This window comes from Zonotrichia leucophrys, chromosome 2 (genome assembly GCF_028769735.1).
Source record: "Zonotrichia leucophrys gambelii isolate GWCS_2022_RI chromosome 2, RI_Zleu_2.0, whole genome shotgun sequence".
Classification (NCBI taxonomy): Eukaryota; Metazoa; Chordata; class Aves; order Passeriformes; family Passerellidae; genus Zonotrichia; species Zonotrichia leucophrys.
Window position 1 is genome coordinate 127587909 of NC_088171.1, and position 27207 is coordinate 127615115.

The 27207-nt window shown below is 37.3% G+C and overlaps 1 protein-coding gene across 2 annotated transcripts in view; it reads right to left on the bottom strand.

The window, feature by feature from the left end:
• The window catches only part of ZFPM2 (zinc finger protein, FOG family member 2), a 307789-nt gene that overhangs the window by 94864 nt on the left and 185718 nt on the right, over positions 1–27207 (bottom strand). For both annotated transcript variants that reach the window (XM_064706332.1, XM_064706331.1), the window contains one exon: positions 16250–16361. In XM_064706332.1, coding sequence (XP_064562402.1) covers positions 16250–16361 — 112 coding nt within the window. The remainder of the gene's footprint in view (positions 1–16249; positions 16362–27207) is intronic.

Consider the following 27207-nt stretch of genomic DNA (forward strand, 5'->3'; position numbering starts at 1 on the left):
ATTGAATACTGCATTACAGTACATTAAACAGAAAATTCTTCAAGCGTGATGACAAAGCTTGAAACCTTGCCTCAAAGCTGTTCCTTGTAGCTTTCTTTAACATTTCAGTCTTTATGGTGGAAGTCTCCCGTTGACACAACTTTAGTCCAGCTATGAAAAATCACAGAGCCCCACAGGGATTAAAAGAGAAAGAGGAGGAGGGGGGGAGAAAAGGGAAATAAAAAAAAAAAAAAAAGAGAAAACCCTGTCAAAGCTGGTCTTGGCACTTTCCTTAGTGTATCTGTTGAAAGTATATCACCAGCAGACTAGAACCTATGAACAACCTGACAGCTTAGAATAACACTGTTCAGTCTCTTTGGTTGCCTTTCTGTATTTCCTTTTGTCCAAAAGAAACAGGTCTTTACAATTTCCCCCAATTAAAAATTTACATAATGCCCTAAGATTGGACCAAACTTTGAAATGAGGAAGGGCACAAGTGTGAAAAAATTATTTCAAGCCAAGAAGTACAACTTTCTCCCAGATGTTAGTGGTTTCTAAAGAAGTGTGAATTAAGGTCCAAATTCAAACCCATGTGTCACTGTGATGCAAATGAAATACCAAAAAACTGCTGCTAGTATTTCAAGTTTTAGCTTCTTCTCCTTATGACAGGTTGATAACAAGTTTACAAAAAATTTGTTTCTACTACTAAGAAATAGTGTGACCTATGGTAGAAACAAATTTTCAGTAAACTAAGAACTGGAAAGATTTCAAATTCTAAGGAACTGCTCTAAGGAACTCTCTAAGCTGTGAGTTCTCCATGACATATTTAAGTAAAAATTTTATGTTAAAATTTCCCAAAACAACAGTTCTCTATGCTGAAAAAAAGAAAAAAAAATTAAAAAGGAGCAAATAAAATGAATTCAGAAAATTTCCCATTTTTCTTACAGAAATCTAATAAAATATAGCCATGTTACATTTTAGCACCTTTGACTCTGAGTATATATAAGAGTTATCAAAAGTCTCACTAACTGAGTAGTTACATTTCAACAATCCATCAATATCTTTCCAAATAATTCTTTACTCTCTTGACTTTATAGTGATAAATGTAAATAGACCTGCTAAGCATCCAAATAGTTCCTAAACAATAAGGCTTGAAATGTTTGCTTCTTACCTCCTGCCTTAAAAGCATACATACCCATATTGAACATCTCACAGAGCATTTAAAAACACTTAAAAAAAAAAAAAACATTCCTGCATTTCAGTTGCAAATGCTGTAAATCACACACTGACTATGTGGGCTGCTCAGACATGAAGAGTACTGTAGAATTGTTTTTCTTTCTTGTGTGCTGTTACTTCAGTTTATACTAAATATTCTGGCCAGACAATACAAAAGGATTTTGAAGATGCCACATGATACACAGACTATCACTCTGCAAAACTTATTTAGCAGTTTATTATGTTAAACTATGTGTAGTTAAACACTAGATTATCACCCATAGACTGCTATATAAGCTCTGAAAAAGGCAGAATGACGCATGCCATTTTCGAAAGGGAACAAATGCCTTTATAATTAAGCAAGCCACATATCAAAATGCTGGGATTCAGTTACTTCTGGCAGTTCCTTTACATTGCCTGAATTCTACATTAAGTCCTATGTGCTTTCTCTCTTGTGCTTTAATTTGCCAAAGAGCCCTACTGCTAAGACAACATTTAGGAGCTATGATGAAAGGATGTCAAGGGACTTGTAAGTCCCTGATGATTACTTACCCTGACTAGTGACATTTTTTTTCAATCTCTGGAGGGCAGAGTTCACTATTGTTTGGTACATACAATTCATGGTATATTATACATGATAAGAAAGGACTACTCAGAGATGGGGCTCATTCTTCTTTAGACATTTCCTCTATGCACCTCAATTTCTGCAGAGTCAAAAAATCAGGAATGAAATGAGAACAATGAATAAGGAAAATTATGGGATGGGTCTTTTGCTCCATTATAGCCATTTTGTACCAGAAGATCCCAATGAAGGTAACTGACTGTGATGTAAAAAACAACAACAACAAAAAAAAGACATTTTACCAATCAAAGGCTATATACTGAAAATATTTTAAATATACTGAAACATTAACAGCTGTTCCCTATGTTAAGGACATAGCCTAACTGGTTTAGGGCCATGAAAGAAGTCTATTTTCCACAGAAAGAACATTTATGTCAGGATAAAGAAAATAATATAGCAACTATACAAGAATACTGTGTTTAAAACTCAAAGTTTTCTTTCACAATATTATAGGAAAGTAAGAATGATTCTCAAGTAAATTTTTTGTTCCTCAGAGTTTTTTTCTTTTTGTGTCCTTTACTTACAGTATTACTCTACAAAACTCCTTCACTTAGCAAATATTAACCCATTGTCATGACACTTGCCACATGGAAATAAATAACAGCAATAGCAATGCTATACAAATTTAGCTAATTCTGTGGGGCTAAAGCAAATTAACTCATTGAAACATGAATCAGAGGCAACCTTTTACCAGGATCTGACAAGTTGCTACTATGAAAGTAATACAGTTTGATAAATCAGGTGTTTGATTTGTAGCATAGAGCTAAAATTTGTTTGGGCCATTTCCAAAAGACAAAATAGATTCAGATTTAGTGTTAAAAACTCCAGGATCTCTCTTTTCCTCCAGTATCCAACATTATTAATAATAATACTTACAAATTAATTAACAATATTCGTGACTGGAATCTGCAAACTTCAAAAGCAAATTGACTCAACTTTTCTCTAGAAAGAAAGAAGGTAAAGAAACTAAGTAAAAAGAAAGAATGCTTCTGGATATTAATGGGGCACTGTCACTCCAAAGTGCTCAAAGAAAAACCTCTGCTAATCAGCTTCTATTGATTCCTCTGTAGCATCAAAATCCAAGAGAGGAGACATAGGACATGGTCCAGCCATACAAAACTAACACCAAAAGATAGCAGTCCTGAACTCAAGAATTTTCTTCAATATCTTCAGCCTGAAGACCAACTCAGATCTGTGTATCAGTTTAACACCTGAGAAGAATCCCATTTAAAAATATGGGTTTTTTTAAGGAAAAACTTCCCTACGGGTGCTTTTGGAGATGTCTTTTACTCAGGAACTGAATCTTCTCTGTACAATTAGCCCTTTGAATACTCAACTTTCAACTGTTTAGGCTTTGCAATAATTAGGGACACACCAGCACTAGAATCATGCTTCACTTTCCTGAATGTGTTCATATGTTCTCAAAGAGAAGAAGGTCATGTATCAGCTCATCACTTTTTTAGAATCTTCTAGCTGAATATATTATAGAGCTTTTTTAGGTGTAATTGATCCAAAATTATTTTTTTCCTGCTTACCACCACTCTTTTAAAAAGGAGAGAAATGGCATTTTGAAAGAACAACTTTTAAGATGCTGTAGTTAGTTTTTTAAAGATATCAAAACATTCAAGCTGCTCAATGTCCAAAGTTAATCCACTTTTCCTCGATTATAAAATTAAGATCAAAACAATAAAAGACAATGCAGAATATAATTCCTTTTACTCATAGTTCTGTAGGAAAAAGGAAGAACAAATAAACAACAAATATTAGGAAATATATCAAAACATAGAGCACCAGTTCCACACCTACATGAAGCTGAAGTTCATACTGTGGCAAGCTAGAAAACTGTCGTGCTTCACTTGTTATGGTACACTGGATAAAACTAAGAAATAGCTGGCATGTACAAACACAGCATTCTCTTGACTCACTGCAGAGCTTCTTATATTTAGGGATTTACATAGAAAGTACATGGAAAGAAAAAGAACCATATTTAAAAAATCAGTCTCAGCAGATCTGTTGAGAAAGTGCAAAGGACCAGAAGTGGCTCGCATGAAAGCGACAAAAACAGTTAATTCCTTAAACAACTAATAAAATTTCAACTTTCTCCCTAACTTAGCTAGTTAAATCCAAATAAAATACGTAATACTTTGCATCACAAACAGTAAATTGCTCCTGGACCACTGGTCCACGAAAGACTCAGGATGGGGTTCTGAACCCACAGCCAATGCTTGTTTAGCCCTAATTAATTTCTACTTTAGGAGGGAATGAAAGATAAAAGTCTCAAAGTCATACTTCAGACTACTCTTTCCACCAAAGTAAGCCACTGAAAAATATCATTGTTTGTGATTTTATACTTCATTTGCTCCCATGATAAATATAATTTAATTGAACCTTAATCATAGAACTGGCTTAGCCTTAGCAATCTGTCAGTCTTATTTTAAATTTTCATTTAATTGTAACTTGAAAATGCATTTAAACCTCACATAATTTAAATCCATTAAAATGCACGTGCAGTCACCATAAAAGTGAGCCTGTTCACATTTAAAAGAACAGATTATTAATAGAAGATGCATAGTGATCACTTGATGCCACCCTTCTCATTTCCTAGTGTAAAACATTTCTGTTTCATCTCACACTTGAAGTTCAATTGCCCATCTTATCATGTCAGTAAGTGTTTTATCTGGCCAAAACCAATGCTATCTCCCCTACATCTCAGGAGCTTCCATTTCTACGTGTCTGAACATTTGTTTCAGCTAAAGACCAACAACATTACTTCATCTTAGTTTTCAGTTGAAGTTGGCACGGCTTCACCAAGGGCAGGTCTTGGCTGACCAATCTGTGATGCAATGACTGCATCAGTGGACAAAGGAAGACCAACAGATGTAATGTTCTGGACTTCTGTAAAGCCTCTGGCATGGTCCTCCACACCATCCTGCTTTCTAAACTGGAGAGGGATGGATTTGATGGATGATCTTCTAGATGGACAAGAATATGGTTGGACAGTCACATCCAGAGGACAGTGGTTAACATCTCAAAGACCTGATGGACATCAGAGAAAACTGGTGTTGCTCAGGGATCCTGACTGGGACCAGTGCTATTTAATATCTTTGTTAAGGACACAGACAAAAGGATCAAGTGCATCCTCAGCAGATCTGCAGAAGACACCAAGCTGACACACCTGTGGGTGACACACCTGAAGGATGGGATACATACAGAGGGATTTGGACAAGATCAAGAATTAGCCCATGGGAATCTCATGAGGTTTAACAAGATCAAATACAAGGTGCTGCACCTAAGTCAGAGTAACTCCAGGTATCAACACAGGCTGGGGGATGGACAGATCAAGAGCAGCCCTGCTGAGAAGGACTTGGGGATGCTGGTGGATGAGAGGCTGGAAAAGATCCAGCAATGGTCACTCACAGTCCAGAGAGCCAAACAAGCCCTGGGCTGCATCAAAAGCAGTGTGGGAAGATCAAAGGAGGCGATTCTGTCCCTTCACTCTCCTGTGATGAGAGCCCAGCCAGAGTGCTGCATCCAGCTCTGGGGTCCCGAGCACAGAAAGGACATGGACCTGTTGGAGTGAGTCCAGAGGAGGCCACCAAGATTAGAGGGAAGGAGCACATCTCTCATGAGGAAAGGCCAAGAGAATTCCATTTGTTCAACCTGGAGAAGAGAAGCCTTTTGGATGACCTAACTGTGGCTTTCCAGTACATGAAAGGAGGATGGAGAAGGACTTTTGACAAAGCATGAAGCGACAGACAAAGAGGAATGTCTTCAAACTGAAAGAGAGTAGGTTTAGACTAGATATTAGGAAAGAATTCTCTACTATGAGGGTGGTGAGACACTGGAACAGGTTACCCAGAGAAGTTGTTGATGCCCAGTCACTGGAAATGTTTAAGGCCAGGCTGGATGGAGCTCTAAGCAACCTGGTCTAGTGAAAGACGTCCCTATCCATAGAAGAATAATTAGAACTAGATGATATTTAAGCTCCTTCAAACCCAGGCCATTTCATGGTTCTATGATTCATATATAGTCAATTCCTGTTAACCCCATGATTCTTAACCCCAGTTTTCTTAAACATGGCCTTTCATTTTTACAGATCTTGAATAACTAGTGCACTGCCCTGTATGTGTTATCTAGCTGCATTTTGTTTTTTTTAAATAAAAAGTTACAATGGTTACTTAATCTGATACATCAGAATAAATGTCTATTCTAGTGTTTCTAATGCCATTTAACTTTTCAACATTCTTTCTACATTGGTTTGCACTCCATATATTGCATATTTTTCCCTATGTTGTCTTCTACTTTCATCATTTTATTGCAAAACTAACATTCTTCTGTAACTTATAAAGCTAATAATAGTTACTTTCTTAAGGCCTAACATTGCTAGGCCTTATTCTATCTTCTAAAGTAATTTTCAAATAATATTTCCTCCTAATGACTAATAACCTGTGCTGGTATAATTATTTAGAATAGATGGAGCCACCCATGCAGAAGTATACATTGCAACTATAGGAAGAGATTGCAGAAACTTCTGCAGCTTGAGTTAAATACAGGCTGAGATGTTTAACTGAGGCCTGAGGTTTTGATTTCTGTTAATATATATATTTGTATGCATGTATGCAAGTATATATGCCTACACATTATGATATTATCACAGGAAATTATCTTACAAGGAATTTCTGCTCCAGAAACAAGCCTTGGTTCTGGATGCCACTAACCAATTCAGTCATGTGCATCACCACACAGTTACAGAACATCTCTACTAAATCTGCTTCAACATCACAGCTTGCTTCAAATGTCATAATTTGAGCATGCTCTAGCATGGATTTTTGGTTGTCAGCACCACATTGCCCCATATGCCCTGACAGAATGAAACTGAAACAAGAAAGAAAAAAACCAAATCTGAAACAGCAATTTTTCCCATGTTTTTTTAACACTGAAATTACATTTTAAAAGGCTGCTAAGTTCTCTCCGTGTCTGTAGTAACACGAACTCATTCCCTACAAATTAAAAACATATTGAAGCAGGTTGCAGCTTCTCCACACTTCCTGCAGTTGGGAAGACTGAGGGATGCCCCAGCCCTGGTGAGAAGAGGGGCACCTGTAAGCATCAGGAACATCCTGCCTCAAGTGCAAGGAGACCTGCAGTGAGGGACTCCTGTATTTTCTGCCATGCTGGAGTTCTTCCCAAAACCTTCAGTCTTCCTTCTCCCCACTTCACTACACCCACTTCATAACCTGCCTCAAAGAACAGGGTGCGATCTCCATTGCACCAGGAAAAACAGACGTGGTCTGCAGTGCTGGCCTCAGCACCACAGTGCCCTGCTGGGCAGCCCTGCTCCTTGTGGCCTCTGCCTACCCTGGTGAGCAGCGCTGGAACACCACGGGAGGAGAGAAATGCTGATATTGATCTTTGGATCAGAGAGTGCACACATTGATCCCCAGGATCAACAGAGAGGTCAGGAGTCAGTCACACATGATCTCTAGCTACAGCTCTTAAGCAATTCCTGAAAGATGGTGGAGGGAGATCAATGTATGGATGACTGAAGGTTATATCTTGATCCCATTTTCTGTTTTAGGAAACCTACACTCCAGAAGAGCTTTTTTTTCAATTGCTTTTGTCTCTGAATCCATTTTCCTGAGCATAAAACAAATCTCAGTGTCCCCAGTATTGCAACACAAGCTATCCATTTCCTTTAACATATACAATGGTTTTAGACTTCTCTAATGTCAGGAAGCCTCCTTTAGCTCCTAAAGTAACAATGAGAACAAAAATGAACACAAATTGCTTTAACACAGAGTCTAAGTATCATCAATAAATGAATTAGTCAGGATCCAAAACATGGCTACAGAGTTTGAGAAGAGAGAACTGCTGTCTCTGCCATTGCCTGTGCAGGCAAGCACAGTAATCACCTACTGCAGTCCCCAGAGTAAGAGCAATAGGAGCTTAGGGACCTAATAATAAATCAGTGGCTTGCAGTCAGTTAAATGGCCAAGAAACACTTAAATTCCACCCATTGTGCCCTAATAATGGCCTTGCTTGTAAGCTGCTGAAGACTAAACACATCCAACATGATTTTAATGCTGCATTCCAGGCAGCCCAGCTCCACTACCCACTTGGAAATCACAGCTGCACATCGCACTGCTTTTGCTGGGAGCTTGGTGCCTTGAATGTTGCAGAAGGGTCTTCTCTTATTAGCACCAGGCTTAATCCATTTTGAAATAAGGGACATAGAATTCTCACACCTCACTCTCCATTACACACACAACCACCTGAACGGGGGAAGAATGTATTTCAACATTTTTCAGCTTTTCCTTTTACATGGTACACCATTAGTTTGTCTTGCATCAAATACACAGTAGAAGTATTTAATGGGATTCACTATAAAACAGGCTGCAGATTAATCCAGCCCTGTCTCCTCACATACAGACATTTTATACTCAGCACCAATGGAGCTGCCTGCAGTGAATGACCCAGGTTTGCTATTAGGCTTCTAGGTCATGGTTTCACCTTGACAAGAGCTCTTTCATTTCAAGCTGTAACATTTGCCAGGATCCCTAAGGTGTTTTCATTTTTGTCAGGAAGTAAAGGGGAAAAAAAAAAGTATGAAAAAATGATAAATCTTAATTCACAAGCTACAGGACTATCTCTGTGTCTCCAGCACAAAACTTAAAATCCAATCCAGGACCTGGATGTGTATTAGGAGGCTGCAGATTTAAACCTTGTCCACCATGATCAAACTGGATTTATGGAGCATCATAACTCTCCAGACACCATCCAGCAGCTTATTAATTTAATAGACTCCTGTCCATTCCATGATGTTCCTGCCCTGACAGTCTCTCAAGATAAGGTGAAAGCCTTTTGACAGGACAGAGTGCATATATATTTTCTTCTGTTTTCTTGTGGATGGGGCTGTCGACAACTTGAAATGTGTGGCTCAGCAAATTTGGGGCTTTTTCTTCCCTCTTGCTTTGTAGGGAAGATGACAGAGGTAATGGTACCATGAGCCCCAGGAGTCACAAGGTTATTGCAGTCCTCAATAGTTACTGAGCATAATGGGTAAAAAAATAATTAAAAATAAGACACATTCAGCCTATATTTCATATCCTGAAAATAATGACAACATTTTTCTTAAAAAAATTCTAAATGACTGATTCTACTGCAATTTACTTAGAAAAATGAGGGAGAAATATATGCATTGAAAAAAAAAATCTCTGCACTCTGCTTGCATTTATTGTTGCCAGTGGTCTCAGTGTATGAAGTAATGTTTCTTTTCATACGGTCATGGTGTGAAGTGCAGACTGGGCTTCTTTTCCATCCTGAACATGCTGTCATGGGTGTGTTTTATACTCAGTTTACAGCTTTTTATAGCTTCAGTGCAAAATACATAATTCCATGCAAATCATGTCAGTATTCTCCTATTTCCTCATCTCCTCAAATGAAAAATAATTCCAAGTTTGAACTATGAAATACCCTACACAGTAAGTGGTAAGAACATAAGAGAAAAGACCCAAATCGTATACATATAAGAACAACTCATATAATTTGGCTGCTACGTAAATGAAATGCACTAATAATGAACAAAAGCATTTTCATATTAGAAGTGGAAATTTAGTACTCTGGTATTTCTTGTCATCTTCCCTTTATTATCTATATGCTTAGAATTTAAAGGGCATGTTATAATATATAGTGTGCTATTATATGCATATCCATAAAGCTGCATAAAATAACTTTTTAATTGTTGATATTAATAAAATATACAAGGCCCTGAACTCTAACTCCCTAAAGCAGAAAATACCTCACTGGATCTATTTACAAAGGTAAAAATAAAATGAGGAAGAAGTACAGTCCTGCTCTGTGAGTTCTTTGAAGCTGAATAGTGTCTGAAGTCCACAGCACTGTGACTGCCATCAACAAGCCATAAGAACCACTAGTGATGGAGGGAAAATATTTTCTCCTTCTGTGTCCAGCAACGAAACTACCAAGACCGATTTGCAATACTTTCACTCATAACAATGACATTTGGCATCCCACTTTCTCAACAACTCTGCAAAACCAAACAGGGAGCCCAACATCCACTTACCAGTCATGCCCTTATGTCTGTACCCACATTTTCTTCCAATGATTGTGAATGCAGATATATTATTCTATAATAATATATATGCATAATGCTTCTATATTATTCTATGTAAGCATTATGCACATATATTATACTTCTCCTTGCAATTTTTCATTGCATTCTCCTTCAATTTTTCAAATGAAATCCAAAACAAGCTCTTCCACAGACCTTTGATATTAAGATGTGACATGTGTTCTGTTAAAAACTCAGATTTTTTTTGTCAGTGAATTCAAAGAAGGAAAAAAACCTTCAGCACCACCAAAGGCTTCAGCACATTGTATAGCTAATGGAGGCATCCTGTAGGACAGCAGATGCTGCAGTTTTCTGACTGTCCAGGTGGAACAGACTTAGTAAATTTACTCAATATGCTTTTTAATAGCAAGTGGAAAAAAGCCCCTTGCAATCTAAAATATATGCCCCAAGTTAACCTTTGGCCTACTAAACAACTTGTTTTCTGACCCAAACCAAATTATACTCATATTCTAATGCAGCAGTGTTTAAACTTCTTATGACATTTGACCTCTGTCTCATTAGGGTCCCTGACGCTGTATGTCTGTGGTGCAATTTACCATTACATTGCCTGAAGTTGTAGGGGAAAAAAAATGTGCTAGCTGAAAACTCTCTTGCTGGGGAAAACATGGTATCAAGGATCTCACAGAACAATCAAGAAAAATAATCTCGTCACCAAAAATTTAAGTATCCTTCTGTTGCAACAATTGACTTTTCCTCTATGTTAAAAATTAGAATGTTTACTTTAAATTAGCAAAATTAATTAAAAACTGCCTTCAATTTTTCCTAGTGGTTTTGTGTAACCCTTTTACAATGTTTGTATTTTCAGTACATGGCACATACATCAGCTAAATAAGCCGCCCCAGTATCAGTGAAATAAGCAACCAGTTATGTGTTTACTGACTTTATGGGGCTCAGCAGCCAGTGGAAGCCCCAGAAGGGTCGAGCACAGCCCTCTGCCTCCAGCCCTGACTTCTGCCCTGCCCTCTCCTCTGTGCTGCCTTTCCCCAAGCTTCTATTAATAAATTAACTACATGACACAATTTCAACGTGGGCAGCTGTCATTTTAACTAATATAATTCTGTAAATCCACCCTAGCAGGCTTCTTCTCTATTGTGATTGGAGAATAGACTTTTTTGGGCAGCTTTCAAAAGCCACATCTGTTTGAGCAAGGACCTATTCCTTAGCTGCGTGGAGCAGCACTCCCCCGAAATTCCCTCCCCCCACTCCCCATTTTTTTGTTCACCAAAGAAAATGACAATTCTCGGATCTCACCCTTAGGCAACATCCTCCCTAGCAAGGATTTTGTTATAGTCGCTCAGTGGGCACTGACTGTGATTTCACTTACGGAGAGATGGAGGCTTTTTATGGCACTCGGCATCCTGTGTCCGCACCACCAGCACAGTTAACAGGAGAACCCTGTGGAATCACTTATGGAGATGTCACGCAGTGCCTGTGCAACCGTGCTGGGGCAAGGACGGCTCTTCCTCCTCCCGCATCCCCTCAGAAATAACGAGGGGCATAAACTACTCGGTGAGGCCCGGCAGAGGAGGAAATAACACCAGTAAATCACTAATGGAAATGCAAAACCAAACACTGCCTCACACAAACTGAGATGACGGCTGGCTTAAACATATGCGAGTCAGTGCCTGCAGCCACCTCCCTTTTGGCAGCCATAGCCGACCCCATGCCATCATCCCGGGCACCAGCACCCATCCCTGTCCCTCCAAGGGGCAGCCTGCAAAGCCATCATTCCCTAAATTAGGATTTGCAGCAGGAGCCGTGCCCCACGGCTGCCACCTGGCCGGCAGCGTGCTCAGTGGGACGCAACGCAACCCGACCAGCCCAGACACGCGTTACACATGTTGGCTTTCCTGCACAGAGTTATCCTGTGGTGCTCTGCAATCAATTACTGTTATACCACCATCATTAATAATTTTCTTAATGAAAATGATTCTGTTGATCTCCGTTGTATTTTAATTATCAGAGTTAAGCATAATTACACTGCAGCTCTGAGCTGGCATGTAGACTCCTTTAGGGCGCAATTTTGTTTTAACACACTGATAATGTAATTTTACATTGTGTCAGTTGTTTAGTTATTATCCAGTCGTACAATTCCGCTGTATTCCTGATAACAGATAATAACCTTAGCACCTCCTATATCCTGAAGTCATTTAAAAAGCAATATTGGAATTTCACAACTAGCTAACTTAATCGCCTTATGATTTTATAATTCTCACAGCTAAATATTTGTACAGACACCCTGTTTTAACAATGCCACTAAACATACGGTATCCATACATTTCACATAAATGGCTTAAATAATATCTAGAAAAATGTCTGTTCATGAGCATGGCTTTTAGTCTGTGCAACTGTGGTTTTTACACTGTTTCTATTCTGGTCAGTCATAATTTATTTTTTAAAATCCTTGCTGTTCCAGTGAAAGATTTGCAATAAATAAATATCCCAGCCCCCTCCTAGCTTGTGGGGAGACTCTTAACTGTGGTCTTAGAGATTTTCCAGCTCTGGTGCACAACTCCGTTATGCAAAAATGCTTCTAAAAGTACACAATGTAGCAATGATGATACAGTTCATGCATTAATACTTCCTACCACTGAAACTTGCTTGAATTATATGGAAGCTTTTTTCTTTCTTTTCTTTTCTTTTCTTTTCTTTTCTTTTCTTTTCTTTTCTTTTCTTTTCTTTTCTTTTCTTTTCTTTTCTTTTCTTTTCTTTTCTTTTCTTTTCTTTTCTTTTCTTTTCTTTTCTTTTCTTTTCTTTTCTTTTCTTTTCTTTTCTCATCTATTTCTAAATAAGCTGTAATTCATAAAATCTGTCTCTTAAATCTCAGTTTCTAGGACATAAATTACTGAATAGACTTTCTGGAAGTCCATTTTTGAAACAAGAGAGAATTTTACGATAAATATTAAAACAAAAACAGCATTCCTTTTGAATGTAATTACGGTAGTAAAAGTTTCCTTTAAGAAAAGGGAATGGAATAATGGCATGTGCCATGAGTATCCAACTTGTATCAGAATTTGTAAAATGGGATAATAATTAACTATCCCTAATGAACTGCTTTTCTCTTTTCTAACTTGTCCTAGTATTGGGGAAATGTAGCTATAAAAAATACAGATAGTGATCCTAGATTAAACTGAATAATTAGAGTAGCACTTATTTCAAGTACTGAATATTTATTCCATAACTATTCACTTTGGATGTACTCTGATGTGTGATTATAAAGAAATGTTTTCTTTATCTAAAGATTTGTATAGGAGATGACTTGTGATTGCACTGTAATAATTTATAAATATAATCCTATTTGTGTGCATCATAACAAATAAATAAATATGCACATATATATGCAGTCATATGCTTTGTTTGTTTGCCTAGGGAAAATATGAAGTATTTTATGCAGAGAAAGAGAGCATTGAAGGCAAATAGGGACTTAGCCAGGCTTAAATTCTCCTTCAGTAGAACCTACACTCTAGGCTCCTATCCCTGCGATTATTCTGTGTGCAATATGTGGGTGACAACAGTGCTCCTAGCCTCTAGTGAACTGGAAATCAAGCTGACGTTCCTACGTTCTCCTGAAGGATCTGGGGAAAATTCTGCTCTCAAAGATATCTCTGTAATGAGCTAAAAGGAAATATGGCATGTGCTTCTGAGTCAGCAGCTGATCAACCAATACTATGTACTGTTAGCCAATTCTAAACTTATCTTCGTCTCAGAAATGTGCCAATTTACTCCACTCATCTCATCCTGAGTTTAGCATGGAAAACAGCTCCCAGGTGACTAAATCTGCTACATGGACAATTCCACACATTTGTTCAGCTAATTGCCTTCAGAAATAACAACGTATTGCTAAGCAAACTAACAAAATTATACACATGCAACTACAACATAACATCAAATTACAGCTACGTGCCAGCTGACACCGTTTCATTAGAAGTAATGGCACTATAGGAGACAGAAAGCTAACACAAATCAAAGAAATGTAATCTGGAATGATGAGATACAAATTGAAGGGAGAAACATCATTCTATTTATTTATTTTACCATCTTCTATTTGACATTGTTTTGTGATCCAAGCCAATTAATCTTTCTAGTACAAAAATCCCAACAGAGCTTAAGGCAAGGGTAGATGCTTAATGACCAACAGAGCAGCCACCTCAGAGCACAGAGAGAAACAGAACACAGTGAAAGCAAAGCATATTTACAACTTACTTCCTGCATTAGTTTAGTGAAGCAGCAGGTTTTTAACACGTATTTATCCTCAAATTTATCCTCATACAACGCATCTGTGGTAGAGATGCTAGAATTCACCTTGAGTACTGTTCAACTGACTCATCATACCTTGTTAACCAAGTACAAAAATAACCAGCACGATCAGTGAAACAAAATCTATCACCTTTAAATGAAAATACCAAAATTTTGGGGTAATCAGATTGCATGAAACTGAAACAAGTCCTTACTATTTGAAAAAAAAAAAAAGTTATATTTCAATAGAATAAATCAGACAGGACCAAAACTGTCTAATGAATTAGTTAATGCTTGTAAAATACTTTGAAGATGGAAATCCAACTGGTAAATACGTGCTAAGTATTATTATAACTACAGAAATAATATCATACTTGATAAGACATCATCCTATGGGAATTTGTAGGAGCTATGTTTTAGAGTGAAAGCAGGTTCCCATTATATTAAGAAGTTTTTGCAGAAAAGTTTGTCTGTGTGTATTCAATATTATGAGTATTATGCATTATGAATGCAGCTCTGGATTCATGCAAAAAGCTTCAGTGTGTTTGATACTTTGCTGCTTCTTCCACTTGGGCTGCAATCAGCAAGCTGTGAAGGGAGGGCAGCTCAACCCTTTTTAGATCTGAGCCCAGTTCTCTAGTACTGCAGGTGTTTCAGGTTGTAGAATGAATGTGTTGACATTCTGTAATTATAATAGAAAGAATTTATAAGACCCTGGTGTGCGACTCATTTTTAACATGCAAATTCCCTGTTTTCAGCGTTTCAACTTTCAAAGGCTTGTGGCAGTTTAAAGGCAATCCTCTTATAAGTGTATAAATTGCAATGATTATAGGAACAAGTTGTAATTGTTTCTAGTAAGTTTTTAGGAGTCTTTGATGTTATGATTAGTGTTTTTGTATGTTAATATATTGATATGGGTGCTTATTTGCCTGGATGCTTGTATGCTGAAATGGTCACTAGGTTGCCTCAGCAAACAAATCTTTGATCTCAGTAGGTCTGTTTGGTTAGAAATAAAACCTAAAAGAAATTAAACAAGAACAGTGCATGTTCTAAAGTATTCACAAAGTGCTGAGATTAGCGATTGAAATACAAGGAAGAAAAGTCATAGTTTTGCAACCTGATCTGTAGGGTAAATGCCAAACACAGCTACACTAAGTTATTTTTATTCCATGTATTCTAGGGGCGTTTTGTTTCTCTTTTAAACATATTGTAATCTCTTTTAAACATATTCTGTAGCTGCATTTAGAAAGCTTTTACAGTGACTGCATCAGAGTGCTGCATAGTCCATGGTGCTATGGACTGAACCCAAGGCTCTTTTTTCCGTTTCAAGATGCAAGACAAAAACCTTGAACCAAAGGAGCTCTTAGATCTGGTGGGTTAGATAAAGCATCTTTGGCAGGCAGCCTTGTAAGAACTTGTACTGACTTGAACAAATCTGAAAATTCACGTAAGACACAAGTGACATCCATTACCACTCACAAATACACTCCAGTGAAGCATCATCACATCATGCTGCTACACAGAGACTGGAATGTCAGAGGCAACAACCCTGAAATGCAGTTCCATTTTTCTTATGCTACCATGATGACATAAAGTCTTTTCATAGCCCAATCAAATTCTCATTCTTATGAAACTGGATTTCAGCTAGTAAACTACAATGTAATGTAAAATAGAGAAATGATATCCAGTATGCCCAAACAAAAATGTCAAAAAGAATTCACCTATTCAAAGTGTATAGGTTTCACTGATGTCTCCCAGAGCACTAACTCTCAGAAAGAAATGGATAGTATGTTTTATGCCAGCTGATGTCCTTCAGTGTTTATAAAGCATTTAATAAACTACAGGTACCATGTGGGTTTTTGTATCACTAAAAGAAAAAAAAGGTGAAACCGGAACATGGAAGAAAAATGGGAACAAAACCTGACATTAAGGGGAGACTTAGAATTATTTTATAAATTCATATATTAAACAAGTATGCAACAGGTACATATTTATCTCAGTAGCCTTCACAAGAAAGTAAAGAAAAAAAATCAGTTTGTGTTTACCTTTGCTGTACACAATGCAGTTGTTTTTGTTGTCTTCTACACCTTGCCAAGTCACATCCAGCAGCCACTTGGGGCCAGCAGTCAGTACCATAGGGACTGAAGCCTTTGTCTTCTGTAGGAAGGATGATAACAAACAGATGCCATTTGTTCACCTTGATTAAGAACTTGAATAATAATGGTAATAATCATTTTATTTGCAAACAACAAAATCTCGAAACCCATAAGCCAAAGTCTTATTCCCCTGCCTCAGGATTTTTTTTAAAGAAGATACAAGCAGGAAGCTTTAGTTCTTTCATTGATTGAATGGTGAAACTATTATCAAGGATTTTCCGAATGATATTGGATCAGATCTCCAAGATTAGACGGATCTCTGGTGGCTGAGAATTATAAAGGGAATGCAGATGACTTTCACAGCAAAGAGCCAAGTGTTTAGAAGTGAACTTTAGATACATTGTGCCTCATTATCAATGGGATCTCACTATTTCCTGAAACAGACAGGAAAGAATTTAAAGAATTGGTATCCATTTCAAAGATCTGTCCTGGGTAACATTTGAATTATCATAGGAAATTGTTCTGAATGGAGAATGAAATTTTTTCTCCCCTTTGCCATGTGCTGATGTGTGATTTTATTATGCCTGAGATAGTTACAATGTTAATGACTCACTGCAAAAAGACTACAAAACAAGTTGTATTAATACAATCAAAGACTTAAAAGTAAAGCATGACATCATCACACCTGAAAGGCATGCAGGCAATTTACCATCTCCTGTCTGTATTATGGACTCTATACTTAGGGATTTTTTACTTGAGGCAATAAGGCAGAGACCTGAAATTTATTAAAACTTAACTCCTTTTACTAATAAAATGGCAAAAATCCTGTGGGTAATTCTGAGTTTGTCAGTATGTGGCACTTAGACTTTTATCATAGACAGCTCTTCTCCTCTGTATCAAGAGCAAAACCACAAAAGAGAGTACAAAGTAAAACAGTCACAACATAACTTTAAATTATTTTTTCTGGGATTTAATTCTGTCCAAGACATTCCAACATTTTGTAAGATAATTTAATTATTCTTATGCTCCATCAATAATTCTCTAGTTGTCTCAACCTATTTTTTATTGCAATATTCTGTATTACTGACCAAAATAAAAAAAATTAAGATACAAAAAATCCGATTTTCATGGACATTCCAGACGCTTTGCCAACATTTATTATTGGTAAGTATTCTAGGAATGCAGTGAAGAATAAAAACAGTTACCACAGAACATATTACATTCATAAAAGGTACCTGAAAATATTTATTCAAAATAAGATATTGCTTAAAATATTTTAGTTATATAAGATAAATCAATAACCTTAAATATTATATATTTACTATAATTACATTAATATATTAATAAAGATGATAGAAAAAGATTAAATGTAACAGGTCTTCATATTTTTGTGGGTTTTTTATCTGTTTAGACTGCAATACTGTTTTATCAAGTACACTGCATCTTACTTATTTTCATTTTAGATTTTACATTTTTCATATAGATGTTTGCACATAAATCACACTTCTATAAGCACTCCATGACAATATTCATCTTCCCTATGTATTGGAAAAAAAAAACAAATAGAAATTATGAATGAAATTAGGAAAAAGGAAGGTAACATCTAGAAAAAAATATACCTATTTAGTGTAAAAACACTGAAACAAAAGACATGCAATGTCTCAACTCCTAATGCTGCTTTCTCCATGGGAAGTTGCAGAAAGTATGTTTTGCTTATATAGAGTATTAAAAGAGTCAGCCCAACTGCATGCACTAGTATTCTTAATTTAAATTCTAATTAATAATTGACCAGTAAGCAAAACAATTTTATTTTTTTAAATTCAGTTAAATTTCTATGTAAATTATCAAGAAGCCTGATATTGACAGTTATTAAATCAGTGTAAAGCATATACATATGGGCTACATAGAAAAAAATGGCAAACAAGGGAAGAACTGAAAAAGAGATGCAACAGATCAGATGAAAGGTAATCAAACTAACCCCTCTATCTTCTATCACAGAAAACTCTGAACTTTACGGCAATTTACTCCAAAACAGTACTAAGGATGCCACAGAAACAATTTAGAGTGGCTTTCCTCACACAGCTGAGAATCATACCCAAATTGAATACAAGCTGTAGCAAGAATGTTGGCAACTATGGCTGCATAGCAATAACGAAGAGGAGGATCAGGACACTCTCCAGTACTTGCTGCATTTCTCCAAGTGCCATTTCAGTCAAGCCTTTAACATGTTTTTGTGCTTATATGTGCTTTCAGTCTCTGGTAATCCCAAGTGCAATCAAAAGACAGTGAAATAGTATCCAGGTAGGAGACTTTTCCAAGTACACCACAAATTATTAAGACATTCAAAAAAAGGTTTCAGGTTTTTTTTCCAAAGTTGGAGGCCAAGCTAAAAAACAGAACAAACCAAAATTCTATCTTTTAAGCGCAGAAGGGATCATCTATTTAATTTTCACAAGATCTAATTCCTATTTCTGGTTTACTTCTTTCCAGACGTTTGACATTTCATTGTGTCTCTTCCATCTCTAAGAGTATTATCTGCATTAAGGTGGTATCAAAAAGCCTCAAATAATATCAGGATCTTCTTGTGCTGGGCAATAGTTTATCTACATAGACAGGACAAATAATATGTCCTGGGAAAGGATTATACTTAACCACATACTGCTGAGGAAGAATGAGATACAGAGATACCGTTTGACTTTCTCATGGAGATTAATTTCTCCTTTAGTAAGTGGTAGGCTTAGTCCCAGGCCACTGCCCCAGTTTTCTCCAGACAAGGAGAGGGGCCCAGGCCTCATCCCTTCTGAGATGAAGCAGCAGGGGCAGCAGGTGGACTGAGCACCAGCAGTCAGCATGTGTGTCTGCTTTGCCATTTCCCATTTACAGGGTTTTTTTGGAACTTAAAGAACTCCATGGTTATCACTAAATTAGCTTCCAGGTCAGCTTGGCAGCTGAACTTGTAATCAGCTCTGCAGCTGTAAGTGGTCTATAAACACTAGAGATAGGCTGGAGGAGGTACAGGGTGTTTCATCTCACAGCTCTGCTAGCCCAGAAGAATTGGTGGACACCTCAAAAGAATTTCCCATTCTCCCATAGCTCTGCTCCCAAGCTGCACAGATATGTAAATAAACTTATTTTAATATGAAAGCAAAACTTCACAAGACCCCAGCTGCTTGTAAAGCTTGGCAGCTCCACTGAGGGATACCAGCAGTGGCTTCCCTTTGATGAACCTTACAGTCATACTGTGTGAGCTGTAAGGCAGGTCAGGACCACGGCAGCAGTTCTTGGGGTCTGGCATCCTGTGAGGTTTACACATTCATAGGTGTTCACCACTGAGAGAGGCTTGCTCTTGTTGTGCCTTATTACATAGTAAGAACTGAAGCAAGCCTGCTGATTCAGGAAAGGCCATTTCCTTAAAATGGTTAAAATGAAAAGACCCCAGTCCAAGATAACAAGAAGCTATGGTTAAATCAGTCATGCCTTTATCACCTCAAGATTAGACTACTGCAATGCGCTATACCTGAGGCTACATTTTAAATCCATTTGAAAGCTGAAGCGGGTGCAGAATGCGGCAACCCGCTTCTAAAGCAGGATATCGTGCTTTGAGCACATTACACCAGTGCTTTTTAATTTGCACTAAGTGCCTGTGGAATTTAAGGCACTGGTTACAACCTCTGAAGCGCAGAACCTGTCTGCTTGAGATACCCAATTGCGACCTGCCAGGTCCTTTGTCTCAATGGCACAACTGCAGCTGAGAACCACCAAGGAACACGAAAAAGGGCTTTCTTGGCTTGGCACGGAGAAAGTCTTGGCAGGACAACATGTTCTTCATGACAGCTCTTTTACCTTTGGGACATCATCCTACTTGAGTGTTCATGTTCATGCTCTCAGAGAGGTCTATGAAAATCATCCTGTAATTCATAAGATTTATCTGTCATACTGCAAAATTGAGTTGGTCATTCCCAAAACAGTGGTGGTAGGTGTTACCTACTTTACACTCTTTTGTTTGGGTTTTTTTAAAGTACTAGCAAGAATATCTCTAGCTTAAGAAATGTACCTTTTTACACACATGGAAAAAGTTTTCTTGATACAGAAGCAACCATATTGCAGCTGTTTACATATAAGACTTCAAAAACCAAACATAATTTTATTTCTCCCTCCAAAAGAACTGCTACACAAAAGCTTACAAAACACTCTCCCTGCTGCCCTAGTACAATCACGGGGATCTGCTAACATGGGTGTCTGTAAGATGGGGCCATACAGTAATTACCTCACATTTTTCAAACGAGGGCACATTATAGACCCACACTATTGTTCACTGCTCTACACTAGGTAACTGTACATTCTACACTTGAGCAATGTTTCCCTGAAAATGCAATTTCTGCTAATGTTTTCATGCCATAACTAGACAAATTTGACAAGGACAAGCAGGGTCAAAACTGTGATCTCTCAGGGAACAATTAGAATTAGCTAATGAGGATAAAAGAGGTCAGGCAGGCATCCACTTTTCACTAACCTTTGAAGCAACTGGACAAACAAGAGAGGTAACCCTCAATAAATGTTTATATTCAGTCAAGAGGTTAATGGAGATAAAAATAGCCATCACAGCAAGCCGAAAATAGTTTTGCACTCTTGCTAAATGGAATCAGTGCTGACAAGTAACATTAGATGGGCTCTTCCCTGCAAAGATTTCTAACATATGATGTGTGTGGCCTGGCAGAAACTTGAGGAAACCCCCACGCTGAAGAAAAATACAGCATGATCAAGGTTGTTTGAAATCTATGAAATTCTGATGTCAAATGCCTGATCAGTGCTAGCAGTTTCTTCAGAAGCTGTGCTACTGAGCTCATGTTCAGTAAGTCACTGTGACATGACCATCTTGTCCCAGGCATGGTGTTCCAAGAAGTGATCAACATTATTTAAGATGTACTGATACTCAAAGGCTTTGTTTCTTACATACCGTATTTTGATTCCTGCAAATACATTTTCTTCCTAAATCTTTCAAAGAGCCTGGGTTCCCATGAAGGATACAGAGTATTACCAGAATATGACAATCTTCATGACCTTGGAGAAAGTTCCAATGCCCCCTTGGCAGAGTTAGTTTATATAGTCCATTAAAACCAAGAGTGTACTGGGAGTAGAGCTGTAAACATATCTCAGGTGTCTTCAGATATGAGTCTGGGCTAGCAAAACACCAGTTAATACACTGACAGAAGTTTCTTCTTTGAAATTCAATTTAAATTCAATTGGATCATCACAAGGCTGACATGCTGAAACTGCAGAACATCCCCTCTTGAGAGGTTAAGTTCACATTTGATGATCACCATACTCAATTCAGCAAACTTTGTAAGCTCATCAACTCAATTCAGTTGGGAAAGGCTCCTAAGGGTCATTCTGGACAGTGCAATAACAGATATCTGTATAGGTCTCAGACTACCCTTGATTAATTAATATTTGTTTTAAGATGTTTTTGAATAATAAGAAGAGTGGTAACTCCATTTAATCACCTCTCACACTGACTGTCTAAATGCATTTTTTTACCTTATAACTGATTACAAGTTCATGAAGCTGTAAGACAATCCCATCCAAGCAGCCCAATGGACAGAGATCCCCATTTTGTTGTTCATTTGTCTGCAATCAGCTGGACTGTCTTTCACCTCCTGTAGCTTCCCTGAAAACTCTTATCTTTTTCTGAGGAGGATTCAGTCTTGGAAGAATATTTATCTCAAGGGCTTTTCTGGAACACCTGCCAGTCAAGGCCCGTGGCAGCACTTCACAGTGCCACAGCTTTCTTTGCTAGACATGAAGAGGCAACTCCTTTTCACTAATACAGCACTGGAGATGTCAGGAGGTTTTCAGTGCTGTGGTTCCATGCTGATGACAACATCACTAATTAAAGCAAAGACATGACAGTCTCCAGCTAGAAACATTCACTCTGGAATCTTACAATTGCACCAGCATTTCAGATTTCACAGCCCCCACAATGTCTGCAGGGGAGATCTTGAAACTGGAACTAAATGCAAAAGAAATTTTGCAATCCTTAGTCCTTGTGGTTAAAAAAAAACCTCAAACCAACAAACTTTGAAAAACCCGATACCAACATAATGTATGAAGTTAATTTCACCTAAATCTTCAGACAGCATGAAATAACTGTTTCAGTTGCTACTTTACAACCTTGTGGGATCCAGGATTTCAGAGGAGTGTTCAAGAATCTGTAGATCTGCACAAATTGTTACTTGTGATGGGCCATGAAACTAGTGATGAAGAAAAGAAGTATCTACTTCCCACTATCTTTTTTGGTGATAGTAGAAGAAAAATATTGGTAACAGTTGAAGAGGTTGTGGTCAAACCAAAGCCTTTTAAATGTTGCAAACACAAAAAAAAGCGGGGGGGGGGGAAATGTGCACACAGATGGAATCCCAAAAGACAGCTGGGATTCCCAGCAACTGAGAAACCCTGCTGTTTACCCCAAGGGATCATCACTTGTCAAGTGACAAGACTGAACATACATTTCACTATGTATCACTATGTACATTTTGTCCACAAACTTAAAGCAGACCAAAGAAATTATTAAAACAAAAAACTCCCACCCCTAGCTATGTTAATATTTTCCCACAGTTGTCAGTATTTTAATATGATTTCAAAACTTTTATTACTATCAAATGTGACTGCCTAATGCAAATTAAACGTGTGCTAAACATGGGGCTCAATTCATTTTATCTAACTAGAGTGCATTTTTTTCAAACCTGTAAAATAAGCATAAATCAAATGTCATTGTAATTCAGGTACAAAGTAATGCCGTCAAAAGCAATTTCAATTGGTTCTTTTTAATTCAGGATACCCTTGGAACACATCTTCAAACTCTTCCCCAGGTCTAAACACTTTAAAATAAATCTGTATTCTGGAATACCTGGACCTAGCTGAGTTCTGGTGATTGCTTGTGTGGTCCTGGAGGAGGTGACAACCAACTGATTGGAACAGGAATGGAAAAGCTGGGAAATTAATCTCTGAACACAGTGATCTTCCACTGCCCACATCATTCTGTCTTGATGGGCTTTCTACTCCAGTCCTTCCTTCCTCTAAAGCCTTCATCTGGCTTCACACCATAGTTGCTGTTCCCCTGCCCCTTCCTCCCTCTTCTTTTCCCCATTTTATAAATACCTGACTATGTATAGATAACTTCCTTTCTCAAAGAGCATGGAATGGATAGCAGTGTATTTTGCCACCACTCTCTTGACTTCACTTTTTCATTCTGTTTTTCCTTTTACTCTCTCTCCTGTTCATTTTGTTCTTTGGGAAGGCAGTCTATACATGTATTGTGTGTTTACACAATGACCAGAAGCAGAAAATCATATTTTGTGCTGTGATTAGCAAAAATGTGCTGAAGATATTTTGAAAATTGACAATTCTGAGTGAATCATCTCTGTTGGGGTGAGTTGATACCTGTAGGTAGCACGAGCACTGTCAGTGTGTCAGAGTGTTCAGGTATCTGCCATGGGTGTTGAGCCTTCCTGCTAGTATAAAGTTGAATACTTTGGATAATACCATTTCAGAGATGACATGTACCTGTACCGATGAAATCACACACTATATAACTTATCTTTAGACAAGATATAATGCAGAGCTGCTTGCACACTTTCACACTGAATTATCAGTGCATTTTTCCTACTGGGTTAACTTCACTGTTGTAAATTACTGTGTACTCTAAGAACGTAATCTCTCTATTAATGAAGCCGTGCTGATATTTGCCAGTAAACACTTTCTGAATGCACTTGCTTGAATGCAACTTATTTCACTTTTGGCAAACACTTCTCACATAAGACAGATGAACACTCTGCTCAGTATGGCCCAGCCGCAATTTTGCAAACATCAAATTTCGTCTGGACAGGCTGATGGACTAAACTGTGGGATATACCATCAGTCCCCGGTAAGCTCCTGACAATTGGACTCTCACTTTGCACAACTATCATTTGGGCTTGGGACAGTTAATGTGACAATAGGTATTTCAGATGATCAAGGGGACAGTTACAGAGGTTTTTCCAGAAGACATGAAGTAATTTACATTGCATATGGATTAATTCTGCCAGGTCCCATGGTCTAGCTATTTACACCCAAGCCATCCAAAATGATTGCTGTATCTCCAGTTTAGAGTGGTACTGAATAATTTCTAGTTTAGAGCAACTTTGGGGGTTCTTTTTTTTGATATACTTTTTTTAATCCCAGAATGGATGATTTAAATCAGCTTTTAGAGAAGTCCAAATTTTCATGTGCGCCATTTGTTTATTTTTATCTAAGGAATAGAAAAAGAGCCAACAACAGGACAAGGGGAAAAGGCTTTCAACTGAAGGAAAGTAGGCTTAGATTAGCTACAAGGAAGAAATGCTTCCCAGTGAGAATGGTAAGGCACTGGCACAGGTTGCTCAAATAGTAAGATTCCCTACATCTGGAAGTGTTCCAGGCCAGGCTGGATGGGGCATTGAGCAGAAGGTGTCCCTGCCCCAGTGAGAGGGGTTAGAAGTAGAAGATCATTAAGGCCCATTCCAACCCAAACGATTCCATGATTTTATGAATCCATTCAAAATATACACACAAAAAAAAAAAGAAAAAAAAAAACAAGAAAAAGAAAAAAAGGCATACATAAAGCCTTCTTAAAATTACCCATTACACAGAACTACAGAATAGCTAGTTATAGATTCTGCTTATTATATATATTTATTACTTTGTTTGGAACTGCAGCTCAGGTTGTGTAGTTTACTTTAGGAAAGTGAGTGTTTTTGTCATAAATGGTGAATAAGTCATACTTTAGCAGTAGTAAAAGATAACTTTTTTTAATTTCAACCTCTTTCTCCCTAAAGAGAGAGAAAATAAAAAGTTCTTTGTATATGCTTGTCCCATATTTTAACTGTATAAATGAGTGCAGCTCTATTAGGATTACATTTCCAATGAATATTGTGAGGTCTTTATGAAATACATATTCAATACAAAGGCATTGTACTCAATGGTGTAGGTACTGCAGCACAATTCTCTTGGTGATGCATTACACAATATCTGAACTTCACTGGTGCGCACACTGAATGCACAAAAAATATTATATATAAATTCCCTTCTAATTTGAAATAGAATTGGGGAATAGAAAAGAATCTATGCCTTTCTTGAGGATTTTAAAAGATTTTTATGCATCCTTTTACTAGGTGTTTATATATATATCTCTTTACTTAGGGGAAACGTGGTACTTTAAAGTAAGAGCATAAATCCAACATGCAATCCTCTGCTGAAGTTTTATGTTTGTTAAGATAGAATAATCATTTAAGGTAGAAGTTTAACACATGATTCAACAACCAGAAGCCTATATGTATGACTTTGATTAATTATTTTTAGTTCAGTTAAAACATCCCCAGTTTATCTCCTTTTAAGATTATCCTTGACATATTTAGAAATCCTAATGCAGATTTTATGGCCCACACCTATCCCTGATGGTGCTAATGGACTAGGCATAATGAATCATTCTAATTTGGATGAAAGGACCACACAACATTGTGGCAGTCCTTTAGAGAATTAAGGCTCAATTCTGATCTTCCAGACTTATGAATGCATTTTTGGGATTAGGCCGCGTATCTGTACATCTGTTGAGTCTCAAGGGGTGTATACTCAGCTAAGTATTCTGACCTTCCAATGTACTGTATCAAATGTGTGGCCTTGGGATATGAAAGGATTTGATTACAACTGTATTTTAACACTGATTTAATATATAATTATGGGGTAAAACCTAATTCCTCCTTACATCCTCATGTAGAAAATTCCATCACTATTAAGCAGACACTAGGATATTTTTTCCCCAGTGAGTGTGATAGTAAATGGAAGAAATTGAAACACCCACCCAGGATAATGTAAAATCAAGGACAATCTTCTTAGGGGTGGCTTTAAAATCAGCTCCTTGTGTCCATAAAAAAACAAACTTAAATGGTCTTCTGCAAGTGTGTTGCTAGTTGGTACACTGTTGCATTATGCATGATACTTGACAGTTTGTGTGTTAAAAAAATGAAACAAGGTTTCTTTAGTGATTCCTATTATTACTCTGTGCTTTCTTGTTCGCACGTAATGAGGTGAGCAATTCATTTTACATATACACACAGTATATATGTAATACTGATAGAAAAGTTTACAAATAATTGGAATTATCTGGTCATTATCTATTCACTTATAATTTCTGTTTTTCTAGTATATCAAAAATGTAATGTTGTAAAATTTCCTTTAGCTGGTTAAACTGTCATAAGTTATGCTTTGTGTTTTCACGTATTTTTTTTTTATTCCACTGAAAACCCCTTCCCAAACATTATCAGTGAAATACCCTTCAAAATATTAAAAAATACTTCAAAAGAAAATCAGTTCAATAGATTTCAAGGTATGACTGTGCAGTATTTTAGGGATTTATTCTAAACCATCAAATATTACATAGATTTTAAAATAAATAATAGTGGTATTAAGTAGCTGATTAACTTGAGGACTACAGACAAAATACTTTCCAAAATTCTGTGTTTTATTAATATGATCTGTAACAGATCTGAATTACAGATTCATGGTGCTTGCATTTTCTTTATAATTTCAGAAAGCTTGGACCAAGTAGATGAACTAAGCAGAGCAGCACCTTTACCTTGCAAACAGTTACTTTCTTCCAGTTGAAGAATATGCTACACATAATCAGGCAATTTTTTTCCCCACTGACTGCCTTAGAAGCATGAGGATTTTATTTCACTGTTCTCCCACAAAAATTAAAATTTCCGTAAAATGCCCAATGACAGATTAAAAGTATCCTCAGGTTTTGTAGTTTGTATGACATTGTTGTGTAACGCAGCTCTTGTTTAAATTGTCTCAGTGTACTGATCATATGCAGCATGACGAAGAACTGCAAC